Source organism: Carassius gibelio, chromosome A11 (assembly GCF_023724105.1).
Source record: "Carassius gibelio isolate Cgi1373 ecotype wild population from Czech Republic chromosome A11, carGib1.2-hapl.c, whole genome shotgun sequence".
Lineage (NCBI taxonomy): Eukaryota > Metazoa > Chordata > Actinopteri > Cypriniformes > Cyprinidae > Carassius > Carassius gibelio.
Window position 1 is genome coordinate 13,606,718 of NC_068381.1, and position 21,015 is coordinate 13,627,732.

At 37.1% G+C, this 21,015-nt stretch overlaps 1 protein-coding gene across 8 annotated transcripts in view; it reads right to left on the reverse strand.

The window, feature by feature from the left end:
- The window catches only part of LOC128022401 (membrane-associated guanylate kinase, WW and PDZ domain-containing protein 1), a 118,734-nt gene extending 98,036 nt beyond the window's left edge, over positions 1–20,698 (reverse strand). For 7 of the 8 annotated variants that reach the window (XM_052609928.1, XM_052609930.1, XM_052609929.1 and 4 more), the window contains exon 1: positions 19,874–20,697. In XM_052609928.1, coding sequence (XP_052465888.1) covers positions 19,874–20,171 — 298 coding nt within the window. In that variant the 5' untranslated portion in view covers positions 20,172–20,697. Of the gene's footprint in view, positions 1–19,873 lie in introns of all 8 variants that reach the window. The other variant, XM_052609925.1, reaches the window with a different exon arrangement.
- Positions 20,699–21,015: the final 317 nt, after the last annotated feature.

Here is a 21,015-nt window from a genome sequence, read left to right on the forward strand (position 1 = left end):
AATTTTAAAATTATGGACTGCAGGCCAATTATTATGCTTATTGTCAATAATATGGACATAAACAATATATGGACTTCTAGAGCCACTTTTTCCTATTAAATGCTTTACTTGTCTGCCACAATAATGTTATGTCTTTGAATTATGTTAATCAGAGTGCTTTCAACAGACCTACTGGTATATATTATGGCTGGCTCGATATACTTTTTCAGAACCGATACTGATCTGATACAAAAAAATCAGAGTATCTGCCAGTAGCGATATCGATCCGTTACCAGCACAGTTTTTTAAAATAAATTATGACACAAAGTCTAAACAGTATCATACACAAGTATATAGACCCACTATCTCTTTTTACCATCCTAATAATAAACAGGAGCAGATATTGTTCATACATCATGTTTTACTCAAAAAGTGCCTAGAGTTAAAGAGTGGGAATTTTATGCTGCCATGCCTTCAGGACGCCCTTTATGTGCCCCTCCAAAAGCCACTAGAAATATGTTTTGTGTTTACCACCAGCTACAGTCCACGGACAACAGCATGATTATGAATTCTGACTTAAACCCCTAAATCCACACATAACCAAGGCAAAGCTCAATAATGAAACTTGTCAGGCCTGTCCACTATCCTCACGCTAACTTTGAACTATGAATCCTATTTTGCATAGGCTTTATCTACATCTGTCCGGACGACTCAACATACTCATAGTAAGCTTAACATATGCTTTGAATGGCTGACATGGTACCATAAAAAAAAAAAAAAAAACAGAGCTGTGTGTGAGAGTTGAATGTTTTTTTTTATGCTTATAAAAAAGATTAAAAAGAGATTAAATCTGCGAGGAACAAGCACTGATTTATTTTAAACTTCAAGTACCGTACACACAAACACATAGATGATACAATGTAACCCAACTCCAGCGGTCTGAGTGGTTTTATTAATTTTGTGAGGATTGTTAGTACACAAGCGTCTCTGCACGACCATGAACCACAAAGAAATTATGAACAAAAGATCAAGTCAATCTGCAGAACCATGATGGAATATTTCAAAGAACTTGCAAATAAAACAGAACAGAGAGTTATTATTAGGATAGAACAGTGATGTAAGGATAAGAGTCAGTTGAACTAGAAGGCTGATGTATCATAACTGGAAACTAGAGCACAGACAGAAACCGGCTGTAGAGGGGAAGTCAGACAGCCCAGAAACTGACAGAATGAATTTGTGAATCATGACATCAGACCACACACACATTCCCCTGTAGCAAGTTCATCGACATGTGTGGCATTTTTGTGCGTCTCTCTTTCACTCCACTCACTTTTTCTCTTGTTCACTCACACTAGAGCACCACATCAAAGCTCGCAAGCAACTTTTATGGTTTAGTTCACTCTCCAAACCGGATTTGCCAACTCATATTTCTTTATACCTCCGCCATCCATAATGTTCTCCTGCTTATGATTTCAAAATCAGCATGAAAACAAAACTGACCCCATTTACATTATTTTTAAAAACATTCCTTATTGAACATGATTCATAAAGACACATTATTTATTAACCTAAAACAACTTTTATTTTCATCATATGTCACCAATCTCTCTAACATTTAATTTCACTTTTCTATGTTGGAAGTATCTTGGAAGTACATGAGACTAGGGAAGTCAAATGGGTTGTGAATGACATTTCATCATCTTTTTAGATGATACTGTTAGGATTTCTTAGCATTGAACTAATCTAACACTAAAAGGCTACTCAAATCAAGCTCTTTTTAATTTCTTTGGCTTATGACTTAAATAGGGCTTCCCCCTAAAATCTTACTAAGAGCTTTCAAGCAAGATAAACTGAGGATACGCTACAACTGACCTGAAATACCAACAAGGCCATCACTTCCCATAAATGGAAGTTAAACCCATTCCCTGACAAAGAGAAACCTTTTAGGCCACTAAAAGCCAGACATTACATTCTTAATAACAAGGAATGGCGGTAAAAAGGGAAAAATATTGTGCAAATTGCAAATGGAAGTATCTGCCTTGCCTGGTCAGCAGAACTGATAGTGGAAAGAGAAGCGCAGTCTAAGAACAAAAAGATACCGTCACACATTATCTATCAGTTCACTTGAATTCATTCTCTTCAGTTCTCATAGTCCCACTTTTCTATTTATTTTCAGAGAGAGACTGTGGACTGAATCTGCATAAAACAAAAAGAACTGAGAGAATAGCAAGTTTACACTGAATGGGTATAACACTTTCTCTTAACTTTTATGACGCAACCCACTGAAAGTGAAATTCTGCAAGAAGCAACTAAATCTAGCCAAACAGATTGCAAGGTAACATGTTAGGACACAAACCGAGGGGGAAGTATGATCTACAACTTCTACTGTTCTACAAAAGTTTGGGGTCAGTAAGATAGATTTTTGTATACTTTTTCAGCAAGGAAGCATTAAATTGATGGATTTGTGAAAAGAAGATAGCATCAACACTGACTGCATGGACTACAGGAGATCAGCTCGCAGATCATTAGCTCTGAAAACACACTGGCTTAGCTTCAGCAAAGTCTTTCCCTCTCCTCCATTCCTCTATCGAACTTGTTATTCCTTCTGAGCGATAATTTTTCCTCTCTCATACCTATTCTTTCTTCATCAGGCAGGAACAAGACAACACACAGATGATCAGAGAAAGGAAAAATAATTACATTTCTTTATCTAGAAGTATTAACTTGCAAAGCATTTTTTTGATATCGCTGTTAATTAGTTACTATCTACATCTGAGGAACTGGAGCAAGCAGGACAAGCACATTTATGTCATTTAAAGTGCTGATGCACATGCAGTTTCAGCAGGTTGTATGATCTACAGCATCTAGCTCTGATTAAGTGGCAATAAGTTCAGTACAGCATTCTTCAACTAAAATTACCAGAGGCCACATTTTCATTGAGCTTGTTGCACTGCATATCTCCAAGATGGCAGACAAGGCAAGGGAAATATCCATTATAAAACAGACTTATAGAGATAGTTCACCCAAATTCTGTCATCATTTATTGACTCACGTCTTCCAAACCTATGACTTTATTTTTTTTATATCAAACATAGAAGAAGATATTTTAAAGAACCTAATTTGGAATCCACTGACATTCATTGCATGGATTTTTCAAGACATATTTTAACTTTTTTTTTCTTTGCCTGTGATTCTGATAAAGATAAATTAAATATTTATATATTTTAATGATCATACTCAGAATCAACACTTATTAGATCAGACAACCCATTCAACAACTATGTTAAATAGCACCTTATTTAGTGACTAAGCAGAGCTTAATTTATGTAAAGATAAATAAATAAATAAACAAAATTTGATTCCAGGTATGAACCTTACACTGCTGTTGGAAGCACAGATGCTTGAATGAGAATCCCCCAGTGAGTGGTGCCCGGCTCAAGCACACCGTCCCGATTGCAGGGGTGTATGTGCCCATCTGGGACTGGTAGATTCTGATGCCAGTATGTGCCCACTAATGAGTTGTTTACAGCCCACATTCAGAAATGACATCCTAAAAAAATTCACTTTGTCCTGTTTTTCAGTTCCCCATGTGTTTTCTTGGACTGGCCAATTGAGAGAAAAACACAGAACAAGACAAGAAAACCAAAGTACAAAGAAAGAGGTAAAGACACAGTTCAAGATGAAATGTGCAATTTCCACTCCACTTTAAGAAAATGCATGTGCAATGTGACAAAAATTAAAACGCTCCTGGCAAACTGATTTACAGTGTACTAGTGGCACCACAAAGAATAGGAAAAAGGAGTTTAAAAAAATAAAGTCCCTCCCCAAACTCACACCACTGTTTGAGCCACAGGTTGTGAATTTACCTTTTGCGCAAAATTTGAATACTGCATAAAACATTTGCAAATAAAGCACTGTTTACATTCAGTCCACTGTTTAGTCCATTTATACTGTTTATATATCGCACAAAGTCACATGACTTTCTTGATGTGCATTGAGGAATTTATTGTAGTTTATGTGCATGTTTTCTTACTGGTTATAAATTTTTTTTTTTTTAATTCTTTTATGTGTTTTATACATTTATTATTTTTGCACAGGTTAGCATTTCCATTCAGCATTTTTTTATGTGATATCCCAAAATGCGCATTAAAATAGCTGGATAAAAACATAGCTATTGTTGCTGTGTTGGACTTATCAGTATGCAGGAAAACAAAACTAATATTACAGACTAAGATGTCAAAACAGAATGGAAACAAAACCAAGTGTGAAAATGAGTATGAAGCCAGACAACCTTTTTGAAAGAAACACCTCCAATAATTAATTTCACTTTCCACTCCAAACCAGAGCTCTTTAGATAAATACAGCAGGGTCAAACTTCAGAGAGCACTAGTAAAAATCTAAGACTATATTTTGTGGAATTTAACATCCTGTGGTGATCAGAACACATCCGAACAACAGAGGCCTGATTTTACCAACACCCACTCACAATACTACACCAAACTGTGCTCTACTGTTGTGGTACGCCAGTCGCCCAAACGCTGATGGGAAGTATGAGCAGTAAGTGTTATTTTGGATCTCTAAAAGAGTGAGACAATCAGCAGGCGGAGGACAGACAAAAAACTGCAGAAGACACTACTGAGGATGCAGTGCATCAATCACACAGCACGCACACCAGCACCAGCAGAAGGAGAATACACTCACTTAACAGACACAAACACCACAATGAAACACCCAAACACACTAGAAAGAACATAGCATGTGATATGTCAGCAGTAAGCCACACAAAACAGTGAAGCATTTTTCTGTTGAACACAGAGCAGAAATCTCACAACCTCCTGCCATACACACCCATATACATACACACAAAGATTCAAACTAGAGGCTGCATGCGGCGCTGAGGGGCTTTCCCACTGGACACCTACAGAGCAGACCAATCCAAAACCCCAGTGAATTACAGCGGCAATATCTACTGCCTTCTGCTCAAGGGTCTGACAGCTTAACGATTTCTCCCACTCCCATTTTACACAAACGCACACACACACTCTGCATTTCATGCACACACGTCAATTACATTACACACCACAAAAAGCAATCGTGATGCCATCCCCTCCTCGCTCATAAAGTATCCATTTCCAATAACTCTATGACATACGCCCGATAGTATAAACAAAGAGTCACTCTACAGTTACTGTACACCACAGCACACACTTAAATATGTGAGTGACAAGAGCAAAGAAAGAAAATGTGCCAGAAGACTGAAAATAAAACAAATACGCTAATGAAAGAGCCAAATAAATGCCAAGAAAATAGTAAAAGGCAAAGAAAGAAGAAGCAAAAGAAATAACCAAATATACAAGAAAAAAAGTGTAAAGTAAACAAAAGGACAAGACAATAGAACACGATAGAAAATAAAAAATAGAGAAGCGAAAAAGCAAAAGAAACTTAAAAGAATAAAAAAAGAAATAGAGTGCAAAAAAAGAGGTTGAAAAAACCAATGAACAAAACGAGGAAAAAAGGAAAAAACAGGAGAGAGAAAGCAAAAGGAAAAGTGAATCACGAGAGAAGTAAAGAGTGATAGAAAAGAGGAGCAAAAGAAATCATGAAAGTGTAAAGTGTAAAATGCAAGATAGAAAAAAAAGAGGAAAAAATGCAAGAGAAAGCACAAATGAAAGCAAAGGAAGAAGTTTTTTTCACAAAAGTGCAAAAAAGGAAATATGAAATGAAGTGTGAATGAAAAAGTGCGAAAGAAACTGCAAAAGAAAAAATAAGCATGAATGACAAAGAAAGCATGAATTTAAGAAAGAGCAAAAGAAAGTGAAAAAAGAGCGAAAGAGTGGAAAAGAAAGTGACAAACTGCAAAAGAAATAAAGGCCTTGGTAATTTGGAGATGGACACATGAGTGTCTTCAGGCAGACAGTGGCTGGAAAAGAGCTGTGTGTTTCTGTTAAAGAGTCACCATACAAAACCATACTCTAGTGAGGCACAGAACAGCTCGAAACGAACTCTGGTCAACAAACAGACATTTGGGGAAACCACAGCGGGACAGGTAAACTAGACATTTCTGCCTCTGGTATTCAGAGGGACACAATATGACTGCAGATATTTGCTTCATGCTTCACAGAGCCGACAGAGCGGGTGGCACTGAAGGCATGAAAAGGCTTACTGCAAACATCCTGCTGTTGTATTAAAGACAGGAAAACACACAGCGGGCGGCTGACCGGCCTCCTCCGGTTCAAACGGGTGTAGCTACTGCCACTGGAATCCATCCAAAATGTTATCTGCATTGAGTAAATACTACAACAACATCTAAAGGTCAAATCAGCCATCAAGGAAATGACTTCATATCTTATAGTAAAACACATTTTGTGTGTTTGGATGCTAGTGGTGTTTGCATAAATTTAATTGAACTGAAATTTAATGTAACTAATTTAACTGAACTGCTTGTCCGGAAAAACATCTCCCTCAAAATAAACATTAAAACATTCTTGCATGACTTAAAAAGCAAAACTCACAATTAAAACACCACATTCATACTTGAGAACAAAAGTTAACCATAATTAAATTTTCCAGCTCTGTTTTACAATAGAGCAGTTTGTGTTTGAATGGAATGACATCACTGTTTGGACATCTACAGACAACCACTGGATTCACAGCAGCGGCTGGTCCACAAAATGGCAGGCGCCTCCAGCGGTGTCACACTTCACATCTGGCTGTCGCTGTTCTTTACATCACCAACCCCATTACATCAACACCAGATTCTTTCCAAACATGCATGGCTGCAATTTTGATCTCAAAATTTGACCCATCTACATTGAAAAATCAAAGCTTTTTAGATTTATGTCGTCTACACAATGGAATGCACCAATAACAGAATTTTGGTCAATAATGATCAAAATAATTTGAAATTTTGTAATAACTTAAATAATATTGAATAATAAATCTAAATTAAATATGAATATCTATTGTGTATATATATATATATATATATTTTTTTTTTTTTTTTAAGACATATTTCTGAAAGACTGTTTCCGCCACTCAATTAAAAAAAGGCAAAAAGGCAATTGCGACTTTTTAACTCACAATTCTGACGTTGTTCTTGCAATTTCAAGTTTCCATCTCACAATTGCGAGATTTTTTTTTTAATCTTTAAACGAGTTTGTTTCTCATAATTCTGCATTTTTTCCCCTCGCAATTGCGAGTTCATATCTCACATTACTGACTTTTTTACTCAGAACTGTGAGATATACAGTAAACTTGCAATTGCAAGTTATAAAGTCCAGTTCTAAGGGGAAAAAATGAAATGATTTATATCTAATAGTTCTGACTCGTCTCGCAATTGCAAGTCTGAGAAAAAAAAGTCTGAATTGTGATGTTAACTCGCAATTGTGAGGAAAAAAGTCAGAACTGCTATATGTTAACTCGCAATTGTGAGAAGTGGCGAAAACGGCTTTCCATACACATTACCAGCTTCGATTTCAACCTAAACATATCAATACCAATAAATGTACAAAACTTAAAAGCAGTGCTGGTCAATAAAGCTATCATGCAACCCTAGCAGACATTTGTGATTAATATAGACCCAAAGTACACACTGTGTATTCAGTCAGTGCAGGTAATTTGATCTTCAGTGAAACAAGCTCTGTATTCTGTGTTATTGTATGATGAGACAGGTATATAATATTAAGAATTACTGGCCAAGGCTTACTAAAGGAAAGGCTGTTTGACATCAATCAGTGTATCAGTCCATTAAGACCCTCTGGTGGGCCATAAAGCCTTCAATCACGTGACCGATGACTGTCCACTCCTCACATCAATACATTAGCCTCCACTCGGGTGGGTTAGTGAAAATACAGGGAAATTGGTGCCATTGTCCTTTACAATCCAAAACCTTCTGGAAACAGAAATATTTATACTGTTATATAACCACTAATCCCATCATTTATTTTCTGTGGGATATTATGGACTGTTAATATGCAAATGTGCTGACCCTGCCTCTCCCCCAGTAGATCAGCAAAAGCCTTCATTAATATTTCAGTGATTTTAAGTATGCTTGACCCTATTAGGAGGACTGAGGTGTCTTACAAAATACATATACAATCACTACATTCATCTGGTGTGCATTACAGTCTCAGATCAAATGTTTAATAGGGTCAAACTCTCATTTGTGTGATTAAAATGCAGGATTAAGAGTTTCTTAAGAAAAGATTTTCAAATGTCAACTGGGGCAAAGATTAAAAATCAGACACTAACAGTGCTACATAGGATTTTATCTAGCAATTTTAAAATGACATAAAATGTACTTTAATTTTCAAGTCAAAGTTCATCAGATCTGTTAACTAATCTGTTATCTAACCTACAAAGAACAAATGGTGTAAAAGATTGTGCAGCAAAGGATGTGACGTCATTTTGACACTTACACAATAAGAGTTGTCTTCTGGACTCTTTCTGCACCTGTTAACAAGTGGAATGAGTATGTTTGTCAGTTTCACCCCAACCTGTCCGACGGGTCCCGCCCAGAGAGCAGGTGTGTTACGTCCACAGTTTGCTAGCGGAGCAGTGTTGTAATAAACACTAGCGCATGTCAGTGTCAGTGCAGCATCACAATCTACAACCAGTTACCTCCATAAGGCTTCTGGTTAAAAAATTAACAAGTTGAATTTAGAGGTATTTTGGCGGTACATGGTGGTACATGATGGAAACACCATGTCTTAACAAAGTGTATCTGTTTCAAAGGGACTTTTTAGAGAGCAGCTTCATGAATGAGATAAGATATGTGAACTATTACGCACAAGAGACAAAAGCAAGGACAGAAAAACAGAATATCAGAGACCAGTAAAGTGAGATTCCTGACGTTCCAGAGCGCGTTGTGCAAACAGAGGGAATGGAAATGCGTAAACATTCACCAGAACATTCCTGGGCTCTTCTACTGAGTGTTCAGCAAACAGGTTTCATGTGAAGTCTCTGGCACTCTGGATATTTTTGTCAGCTATTTCTCATCTATTTGCTTAAAGAAGCCAAACTTCCTCCTGACCTCTTCAGAAGGTGGTCAGGTGTTGACCAAAGGAACAAACAAACTACGCAGATTAGGACATGTGCAGCAAAAAGTGTAGAGGAAAAGGTATGACACAAAAAAGGTAGGAAGTAAAGGAAGCAGGAAATGACACTGAGGAATTGGTCGGGGCTAAACAGCAGAAAGGGCTCATCAGTTTGTCTCTGCCTTGACTTGTTTCTCAAGCGCTGCAGAATCTGAGTCAGCAAACAGTTTTACATTGAATGCAGCTTATGCCAAGCGTTTCCCTATCTCAGCTCTCGAACTTTATTCAGGGTTTATTTCAGCAAAGTACCAACAAATTAACTTAAAATACCATCAGAGACTAAAGACAGTTAAATAACTGATTGAAAATGAGGGAAGTTAATGAAATTAAGGACAATTATTTATTTATATATATATATGTGTGTGTGTGTGTGTGTGTGTGTGTGTATATGTATGTGTATGTATATATATATATATATATATATATATATATATATATATATATATATATATATATAATAAAAATGACAAAACCACATTAAAATTAATAAAACTTTAACTAAAAATTAAAATAGACAAAATAAAAATCAAATAAAAAATCAAATATGAATAAAAACTATAAAATGATCTTAATAATGCTAATTGGAATGCATGTAATAATTGCTAGGCCACAGCTGTAACAAAGAATGAGATATGAACACAGTGCTGGACTCAAACCTGCATTTACCATATGAGCACCAAAGCCCAATGCTAGCAGCTAAACCACATCTCCAACAGAGTCCTCTCTGAATGTACTGAACAGATGAGGTAATGTGTCAACCCAGATGTATACTGAGTGAAAAGGGAGATGCAAGCAAGAGGGTAAAAAGACTAAAGTTAAAGGAATGCAATATGTGATGGGGACAACGGAAATGAAAGGCTGAATGAAAGTGAAGGAGATGCTGCAGTCTGCACTTTTTAAATGAGGACAATGCGCTCCATAGAGAGATTTAATTGCAATACCTGGCAACAGGACTGATTCAATTAGGTAATGTAGGAAAGAGTTTGTGTGTGTATATGCAGTGCAACCCACTCGTGTAAGATGAGATGATTTCAAGGTAAACTGATCCAAAAAAAAAAAAAACAACATGCTGAGAGAGATTAAAATATAAGCATCAGAAAGTGAACCAATCTGATTTCTGAACTGGACCAATCAATTCAATTACTATAAATTATCAATTTCTAATGTATTTCTCCACTATCATGAAATCTCACTGAACCATTAATCAAAAAGTAAAAAAAAAAAAAAACAATCTCTAAAGATATGTGCAAATGTAAGAAAGAAAAAAACTCCTCCAGTGACTCCTAAGAACCACAATTTCTCCGTCTTTGTTAATGACCAAAGAAGAAAAAAAACTTCAAAGTCTGAACTATTTGTTTTTTCCCACCACAAAAAAGTGACAGATGGAGAGAATTGGTTAGTCATGCCTCATCCTCCCTTCCTCTCAGAGGTGCTAAAGACAACATTGTTTTCTTTCCCACTATAATGAAGGAGAAGAGGTCTAAAGCTTGCCACTACTGAGGAAAAAACCTTGCTAAATGAAAAACAGACAGAAAGAAACACCAACTGCACCGCAAAGGAATCGTAGCCCTTTAGCATAGCATAAATTATTCCCACCCAACCATCCACAGAGAGCAAGAGAGGTGCCCCAGACTCCAGGAATGGCCTCCTTCGGAGCTGTTGGTGCAATTACAGGCCATGCCAGTAAATCAGTGCCTAATTTAAACTGACTCTGCTATATGAAAGGGTTAAGAAAAGCATGTGCCACTCTCGAAATCATGATTTTCTGCCATGAATCTTGAGAAAGAGAGATGAACAGAGTAGAAGTGAGAATGCAGTAGGTCTATGACAACATTGGTATGAATGTTGCTATATAGTTGATATTGTGAAGGTGTTGTTACTTTGTTCGTTTAGTTAACTTGCCCATATTATATATCTAATAAGAATTTTTACATCATATTTATCAGTTTTATCACGTTAGTTTCACAGTTTTTAGTTTGTTAAAAAAAAGTAACACTATCTTGCAGAATATTAAAAAATCAAAGTAAATTAAGTAAATTAAAATTGATAAAGTTATAAAATAATTCATTTATAAACTATATAATTCACCAGAAAGAGAACACAGTAAATCTATAGCTATTGGTAGCAATATTGTGTAAGTAATCTTAAAATATTCTTATCTATTGGATTGCATCTGATAAAAATAAATAAATAACTGAAATTAAAATAAAAAGTACAGTAAAAATTGATTGACTGATTGAGTAAAAAAATTATTATTTATGAGAATGAAGAGAAAGAAATAACCCTGCTGACTTACTGCAGGCAGAATATGATGGATCGCAGCAGACAATATGTGCTTGTGTGTTTGTGTGTGTGTGTGTGTGTGTGTGTGTGTGTGTGTGTGTGTGTGTGTGTGTGTGTGTGTGTGTGTGTGTGTGTGTTTCTGACCCTTTCAACTGGGATGCAACTGTGCTCACACAGTCACATAAACATCTCTCAAATCACAACACCACGACTCAGCAAGAGACACAACGGAACAGCATGTAAAGACTGATTAATGAAGATTAACAATAAAAGGAAGCAATTAAAAAGGTGTTGATGAGAACTATGACTCCCTTTCTTAAACACACACAGCAATATAAGACACTAACGAGGAAATAAATCTGCACAAAATCCAGTATAATAAATTAGTACAAGATCACACATGTCCCTCATTTCACAGACAACAAAGATGGGGAACAATGACAGCAGATGTCGCGTACAGTGGCCCTCGCTGTCAGGATTAATCCTACTGTAAACATATGGCAGCCTCACCTCCACAGCTGCATACTGTCAAATGCCCCCCCGTCCCACCATAAACACGCTAACAAAAGACATCAGGGTGGTTCAAACATCAACATGCTTCAGTTATTACATTCAACACCACAAGTGTTTCGAATCACGCCGATCATTTTGAAGATGGAGTTTTGCACAGTTCAAACCCTAGATTTGATTTGTTTGGAAAGCAGGGACGGCATGCTAGTTTGTGAGAACCGAATTAAAACCAGAATAACTGACAAGCAGGGAACGGAGGGATCACAGTGCTGGATTTCCTTTGATTTAATAACTGAAATGTGCAGAAAAAGTTATTTATATCGGAGGTGGAATGTTCCGGGAGGGTTTGTTGTGGGAGAGATTCTGACTTCCTTCTGTAAATACTAACACATGGTTATTAAATTTAATTGCTCGATTCATTTTCCCTTCCAAAACTGGGGTGCATCCTTCCACGGGTGGGTGTGTATGTGGTTGGGTGGGTGTTTAAGTACCTCCTGCTGAAACATTAGTCTCTAAACCAAATTCCTTTTCAAGCAAGACCCGTGCCAAAATATATAGTTTCTTAGTATTATTTATAAACTATTTAGCTTTTATATTTTTTTTGATTTAATTTAAATTTTGGTGTTATGTGCTTTTGTCATTTTTCTAAGTTTTTTTAATATTTATATTTAGCTTTATTTTCAACTGTAAAATAATTAACTCTGTTAATAACCAAAACAGCTACATTTTTTAAAATTGTTTTCAAAGAAAATACTATTTTTAATTATAATTGCCAATGTAACTTTTCTTTTGACATAAAGTTGTTCATCTAATATTTATATTTAATTTTACGGATTATTCAACGTATTTAATAGTTTTAGTTAACAATAACAACACTGCCAGACACAGCAGTTCTTAATTTTGGGAATGGCACTGATTTTACAAAGATAAACAAATGTTTTGAAATTTGAAAAAATTTGAAATGTTTTGAAAACAAGAATATTCTTAGGCACCCAAAGGAAATAAATTCATAATTTTGGAACTTAATGCATACAAGTAGGCTACATGAATTTACATTTGAAATCTCTGAAATAATGCATTTTGGAATGAAATCGCTTGAAAAAGAGCAGGAGAACGATTAGCTCATTCAAGGCTTTCCTAGATGAAAACAACAAGAAAAGCACAAAAGAGAAGGCACCAAAGGATGATGCATGGCCAGTCGCCGACCATATCGGACACTGGGGAGGCAGTGTGTATTCTGTCTGCTATTGTTGACAATAAAAGCCTGTCTAAATCCTCTTGAACTTGTCTGACCCCCTCCGAACTCTATACTCCTTTTCTTGCAGTTTCTCTTTTGGTAATAAGGCCAAACGAGCTGAGGCAGAAAAAGAAAAGGCCTCTTCTCTAATGAGATCTGTGTATTCAGACCCTTGGGCTTCAGCTGAACAGAACTGTGCTGGAAAAACACATCGTGCAGGACGCCCAGTAACTTCTCCAGAGACCTTGGGATGATGAAGCATAATCCAACCGAATATAACAGTGGTATTCAATTAAAGTCCAAAGAGGTCTAGTCTGAACATTTCTTTCACAGCATAATCCAGACAATCAAAACAAACACGTTTTTACTAGCCAATATGTCTTGAATGCAACAAAAGGAAATAAGCACTACATGGAACACTTACTGTAAATCTCAAAGCAAAAGTATTTTTCCCAAAGTCCCTGCAGTAGTAGTTTCTAAAGAACTATATACTAATTATATATATATATATTTAAATATATATATATATATAAAAGAATTATTTATTAAAACTCTCAGCAAGACAATGCATTTGTAAAATGAACCACAAAACGCTAATTAGTGATCTCTATAATATGGGGAACCGCTGAAGATTTGTAAAAAGGCCAAGATTTTCCTGAGGTTAGGTTCAGTTTATTGCATGTGTGAAAGACTGCTCTGAAAATCATTTCGAAAAGAGGGCAATGACAGCAAAGCTGCGGATATGCATGGGTGATCAGAACATCTGATGTGTGCAAGTATGTTTCTGCAGGAGAAACCATTAACTTGTGCTTCTCTGTGCTAGCCTTAGTCTCTCTGCACAGATATAATATTATCTAAAGGAGATGCTCTCTAGGTTTTTTCCAACCTTCATCGATGTCAAAGTCTGTAGTTTGTGACCCAGAGCGAAGCTGTGAATCAGGACATTGAGAGTGTAAAAAAACCATTAATTGACTCTGAATCTGCATCATAATCATTAAATTTGTGCAATTCTCATCCTCATTCAAGAGCTCCATGTGTCAGAATGACAGCAATAAAGTTTGCCTTTCAAAGCATCTGCTGATTCAGAAAACACCACTCTTTCACTTCCTTTCAGTTCTTGTGTGACTGGTTGACAATCCAGACAGACTGTGCCTATTAATGAAAAACAGGGCCAGAAACATAAAAATCTAAAATCTCTCATAAGCACGAACCAAACGTGTATGGCTTGCTGGACGCCTTGACTGTGAGGTTGTGAAATGTGGGGCAGCATCACTGGAGAATGACAAAAGCATTGCGAATAGGATTGCTATGATTATTTTACCAATACCAATAAACAAAAGTGCTGTTTAAACTCAGATTATACAGAAAGAAAAGACAATAGCAGAACACAGAGAAAGAGTCTGGGTAACATAAGAATGAGAAGATTCAAAATAAGAGAGTCAGATTTCACAGTATTTTGCTTCAGTATTTATGTTTGAGCGTTTAAATGTGAGACAAAGATGAAAGAGTTTTATCTAAGAGGCCTTCCCCTGAAACCTCTATTGAGACAGGTAAGCTGTTGACATATCACTGAACACACACCAGCCCTGAGTGTCTGACATTCAGCTGAATGTTTGCTCATCTCTTTGGCAACCTGGGCTTGAATGGAAATAATCACTATAATCTCCAACACTGACACACTCTTATAACAGCAAAGAAACTGTAATAGCCAATTTCCAGCTCAAGAGTAAAAATTGAAACTAATAATGGAGATATTAAAGTTTAAAATGAGAAAGTTTAAGTGAAAAAAGTGATGTGATGAGTAGCCATATTTAGAATTAGGGCTCTGCATTTAACCCATCCAAAGTGCGCACAGCATTGAGAAGTGACGTGACATACAGCCAAGTTTGGTGATCCATACTCACAATTCTTGCTCTGCATTTAACCCATCCCAAGTGCACACACACACATACTCAGAGCAGTGGGAAGCCGGGGAGCAGTTGGGGTTTCAGTGCCTTGCTCAAGGGCACCTAAGTCATGGTATTGCCGGCCAGAGACTCGAACCCACAACCTTAGGGTTAGGAGTCAAACTCTAACCACTAGGCCACGACTTCCCCACAAACACACTGTGCCTTGCTCAAGCTGTAGTACTGAAGGTGGAAGTGAGCGATGGACATTCACTCTCTCCACCTACAATCTCTGCCAGTACTGAGACTTAAACCCGTGACCTTTGGGTTACAAGTGAGACTCCCCAACCATTAGGCCACGACTGACGACTGCCCAACTGACTGCCCAGAAACTATCCCAATTGTAAGAAACTTTCATTATTGAGTGACAAAGTCACAATTACAAGGAAAAAGTAGCAATTACCCTTTTCTCTTTGTACTCTTAGGTGGAAACATTCATAAGAAACAGCACGGTCAGATAATTAACACAGTTTGTTCCATGTCATGAATGAGACAATGTAGGTGAGCTTTTTTTAAGTGCCAAGCAAGAAGTCAACATAAGTTTTGTGAGTCTAATAGCGGAGGGGCCACATCACATGAACATGTTCCCTATATGAAATACTCTTTGATACTGAAACAGTAACATCCAACTTGATCGGCAAATAAGAAATTCTGTACGCCATCCTCCACAGGTCAGTAGTGTCACACCAGTAGCAGTAAGTCACAAGACCCCATTAGACCAGTTGGACGTAAGCTTTCCCCGTGGAAACACACAGTTTGAGGGAAAAAGTGCTTTTGTCCTGCCCTAATAACACTAGTGTAACCAATTCCTCTTAGTTACCACTTATATTAATAAAAATGTCAATGTTTCAGTGAGCAGAATGCCGAGGTCCTGTTGATTTATATAAAGACCTCTATTACACCTTGGTGATATCATCAACAATGACTTTTCAAATGCCTTCTGTGTCATGTTTAAGCTTACCAATGAAACAGTGGTTATGCTTTTTTGTTGTTGTTGTTATATTGGTTTGTTTTTTGTATTTTTTTACATTCTTCAGCTAGGTTTGTCAATGAGCTTAACTGACCACATTGCAAAGAAAAACCCTCTGTCATTCGCGTTTGTGCTCCACAACATCATGCTGAGATAGGAAAGTCCTTGTCCAGGGTCCTGGGATCTCTAGGTTGTGGTAAGTGATTGAACTCCTCATCCTCGATCTGAATACTATCAGAACAGCTGGATCCCTCTCTGCCTTCGAAAACCATTTACAGACATGGTCAACGCTTGATTCACAACAGCTCATAAATTGCTTTAGCTGAATCTGTGGTTCACGGATCAACAAGGTCAACACAAATATTTCTGCTGTAATTATGGCAAAGCTGCTGGTTTTCAAACGTTTACTAGAAGAAACTCGGAGCACTGAATGAACCACAATTTATTATGTGACTCCAGAAGTTCTAAGAACAGTGTGGTTAATAAAAACTATAGATATTGAGGGTAATCAAAATAAACATTATTCATTTTACATCATGATTTTAACATTTTAATAATGATTTTTTTATTTTAATATATTAATTTATAAACTTAAATACGTTTTAGACATCCTGCAGCCTCCTTGAAAGTTTGTTGAGGCCTCCAATGGGCCCCGACCCCGTTTGAGAACCAAAATACAAAATAAAACTGTCATTTTAAACCTTGTGACCCCATTTAGTATTGATACTAAAATGTTCAGCTGTTATTTTTACAATAAATGTCTCATAGACCTTAACTGAATTATGTGCTATAATCAGTTGCATCTTAGTATACAATTTTTTGTGCATCACCATTGGCTTTGCTTTACCAAAATGTGCAGTTGAGATCATTTGTACATTCATTTACTCCTTTACCAGTCTTTCCTTTCTTGGGGCACTGAAAGAATGTGTAGCTTTCCGCATTGTTTTAAGTTATCCTGACTCACCGACCATGATAGGAAGCAGAATGTGTTCCTCTCGTTCTCCTGAACATCACAGATGTTTAAACTGAAGGAAAAGGAAATAAACACTTCCACATGAAATCTACCCACTGAGGCCTCCACCCCTCCCTTCAGCTCATTTACACTGCAGTAAATCTATCAGCCGGCCATATAAAAATCTACAATATGTATATATGAAAAGGAATTGTGTTTTATATACAATGTGAAATGCAGCAGGACTGAAATTTGAATAGAAATGCATGCAGAAAGTAAGGGCACAGCCTCGATAGCCTGATGTGATCCAGACACTAAATAACTTCATGGTAGCCTTTTACCACTGGCTTAATGGCATTTCACAATCCACTTTATATTGGTTTAGGATAGATTGGAATTATCCCTGTGCAAACCGAGGCTGTGGACATGCAAAATACACAAATGCATTTTCTCCCCAGGCATAGCCTAATCCAGCCCAATGTTAAATCCCACACAGAAGCTCCCAGACTGAGAGATGTAGAGCAGTGTGTCATTCCACCCCTTCAGAAAGCAGCTCAGAGTGGGAAACTGATCTAGGATCAGCATTTGTTTAGAGAAAACTGATACTGGATAAATTGTCCTGGTGTGAAATGCATCATGAAAACAAGTCAACAGCCAGTCTGGACAAGATGTAAAGAGTTTGTTTGTTCATCGGAGCAGAATTGGAGAAATGTGTGCATTACATAACTTTCCCACCAATGGATCCTATGCAATGAATGGGTGCCGTCAGAATGAGAGTCCAAACAGCTGATAAAAACATCACAATAATCCACAAGTAATCCACACGACTTTAACCTGTTGCAAAATATTAATCTATTAATGCTTCAACCAGTTAAAAAGTCCAGCCCCTGTTGCCCTCTCACACCGACACGTTTAAACTTTTGGACTGTTTTTTCTTGATCTGTTCATATTTCTCTTCTAATTCAGACAAGATGACTTTTTCACTGTAGAAAAGCAATATTATGGATAGAGACTCATGAAAAACATCTTAATGATGAATTTGTTTATTACAAACACAGCTTTTCACTTCACAAGACATTAATTGACGGACTGGATTTTGGTGTATTCCCTGTGGATTACAGTGATGTTTTTATCAATTGATTGAACTCTCATTCTGACGGCACCCATTCACTGCAATGGATCCAAAAAGTAAATTAAAAAAAAAAAGTCAATAATTTAATTCAATAAAGTATTAAAGATGCTCTTCCAAGAAGACATATTCACGTCATTGTATGTACAATCTGCATTGCATTTTTAAATAAATTAGTAAATGAAACCAAAAATGAGTATCATGTCACTGACCCATTCATTTTCCTCACTTTAAGACTTCCAAATCTTCCATGGCATGTAACTTTCAGCTCTAAGTCTAACTGTTTTCTCAATTGAAGAGTGAGAGGCTTATTCCATCAATCAATACAAAAGCATTGAAAAGTATTCCTATTACATATCACCTCCAGAGAAAGCTGCCAGGGCACAAACTGTCAGAGGTCGCCACAGGACTGAGAGTATTCATGTAAAAATCAATGAAGATTAATAAATTAATTTGTTGTGTGCTGCATTAACTGTGCTGAAGGTTATGGATGGGCTCTGAACTTATTATTATGCAATGTAAATAATAATGCCCCACAGCTGCTTGTATGGACAAAAGCGTATGAAGTCTTGAACCATGCAAAATTAACTTTAAGCTCAGCTTAATGCATTTCATATCAATAATTCATCCTACAAGTCTAAAGCATGGGGAGTTTGAGATCACCAGCCTGTTCAAGACAAAAAAAAAAATGAAGACTTTGTTCACAAACTCAGAAACAGATGGCATTAGTTGCCAAAAACATTTTTATAATTAAGACTGGTTACGACAAAAAATTCCCAGACAGCCTGATAGATTATAAACAGTGAAACTCAACACCAGAATATATATGCGGATAGTGTGAGAGAGAGAAAGAGAGAGAGAGCTGGAGCTGGGCCCAGTAGTGCTCTGGGAATGCAGTCCGAGTTGATTGGCTGGTTTCCTGATATTGTCTGAAGTCATTTGGTGAAATAGGCAAAAGTATACAGAGCGGCGAGAGCAGAATAACTCAAACCATGTGATGAGGCAGAGCCCTTTTGGGAGTCACCTCACCACAGCTTCAGCACAATGGACAGTCTGTAGTGCCTTTACCTAGGGATTACAACTCCTCATAAAGGATTAAAGTGAAATAAATGACGTGAAGAACGCCATCACATCTGATTTTATTTAGTGAGTCATGCTTTAAACTTATCAAAGAGCATCTGTAAAGGGGCTACAGAATATCTGACCCTGGACGAAATGGATTGTCAAGTTACTCTTATTTCAACTTAACTTAACCTGGGGCAAAAGTTTCACAATGCTTAAGAAAAGAGATTCATTCACTCGTAATTGAGAAATGTCCAAAACAAAGCTGAAAATAAATGTGAAAAGTTCTGAAGTTTAACAGCATAAATATAAAAAATTATAATAACACTGCTGCTCAAGCCCCTTTTTTCAGGGACGCACAACCCAGGTCCTGTGAACTGACCCATGAAAATTTGGTCTTGTCTTTGAATTTTAGAAATAGCCATGCAACTATATATATAAAAAAAAATTATATATATATAAAAACATAAATATTGTGTCAATAAAAAAATACATTTATAATATCATATTGTTATTATTGTTGCAGTCTAATGACAAAATAATTAAAACTAAATAATTAGGCCCCTCTCTACTTAGCCAAGTCACACAAATGGTAAATTATGAAATATTTTCATGCATAGCTGGTACTTGGAAAACAATCCCTAATGATGTGTATACAGAAAATGCATTACTGGAGAAAAACAAAAGTGAGATTAAGGCACTCTTCTTACCTTGCCTCACAGTTTTCAACCTAATAGGTCCCTTACAGTTCTTGATCACTGTCAGCACATCATACAGCGGCAATCCAGAGACAGAGAGCGTCTCCACCTCCAGCAGTAATTCCCCTTCGGACACTTTCCCATGTCTGTACTGTACGGCATTCCCGTTAACGTGTCCGATATAAGCGAACTCACCGTTCTCCGCTCCGCCGAGGAGCTGCACGTTCAGCTCTCCGCGGGCGTCCTTACAGACCGTGCACTCGTTAACTTTGGTGGTCCAGTGATTCTTTTTCTGTACCACTTTGGACATGATGAATCAATCAAATCCGTCCAGAAACAGGTGGTTCCGCTGACAGACAAGACAAGAAAGCGCGATAGTTTCATAGAATGAAATATCCCACGCACACGCGGAAAAGTTTCTTGTCCGTCTCCTCGGTCATGAATGCAGCTTGTTCGCAGCCCAAAAAAGAAAGAAAAAACCAAATCAAGCCATTGTCCGGCTGTTGAATAAATGAAATCCCCACTCCGACCGCTTCTCTAATTAGCCTGTATTGTTTTCCTCATCTTCTTAACATCTTTCCCCTTTAATCCTTTGTGCTTATCTGTTTGTCTTTTAATTTCATAAACCTCTCTAACTACACTTTTAGTCTTAAGCTGTTTCCAAAATAGTTAGTTTTTTTCTAAAACACTTCTAAGTAAAATTTTCCTTGGAGCTCAGACTGTGTCGCTGAATGTTTCCTCCTGGTTCACGGCTCCTTTAAACAGGTACAGCGTTGACGTCTGTTTTGATACATTTCATCCCGTTCTGCGTGCTCTGTGCTCTCAACCAGGGATGGAGCGAATGTAACGTGCGCGCATGCGCACTATTTCCCTTCGTCCTCTTGAGGGAATCCTCATTGTGTCCATCACCAGGTCCTAAAGTCCGTCTTTCATAGAAGAAGAATATTAACGACCCTAAGCCGATTTCTGAAAACCCTTGATTAAATATCTCCCACACTATATATATTTCAAATTCTGCAATAAATAAATGCAAAAACGGACATGTATAAATAATCGCTCCTGGATTTTATACCAGGCTACTCAGCATCTAAAAACTGGTTAATTGTAATGAGATTGATTGAAAACATCTCCAGAATTTCCATGAGCCATAAATC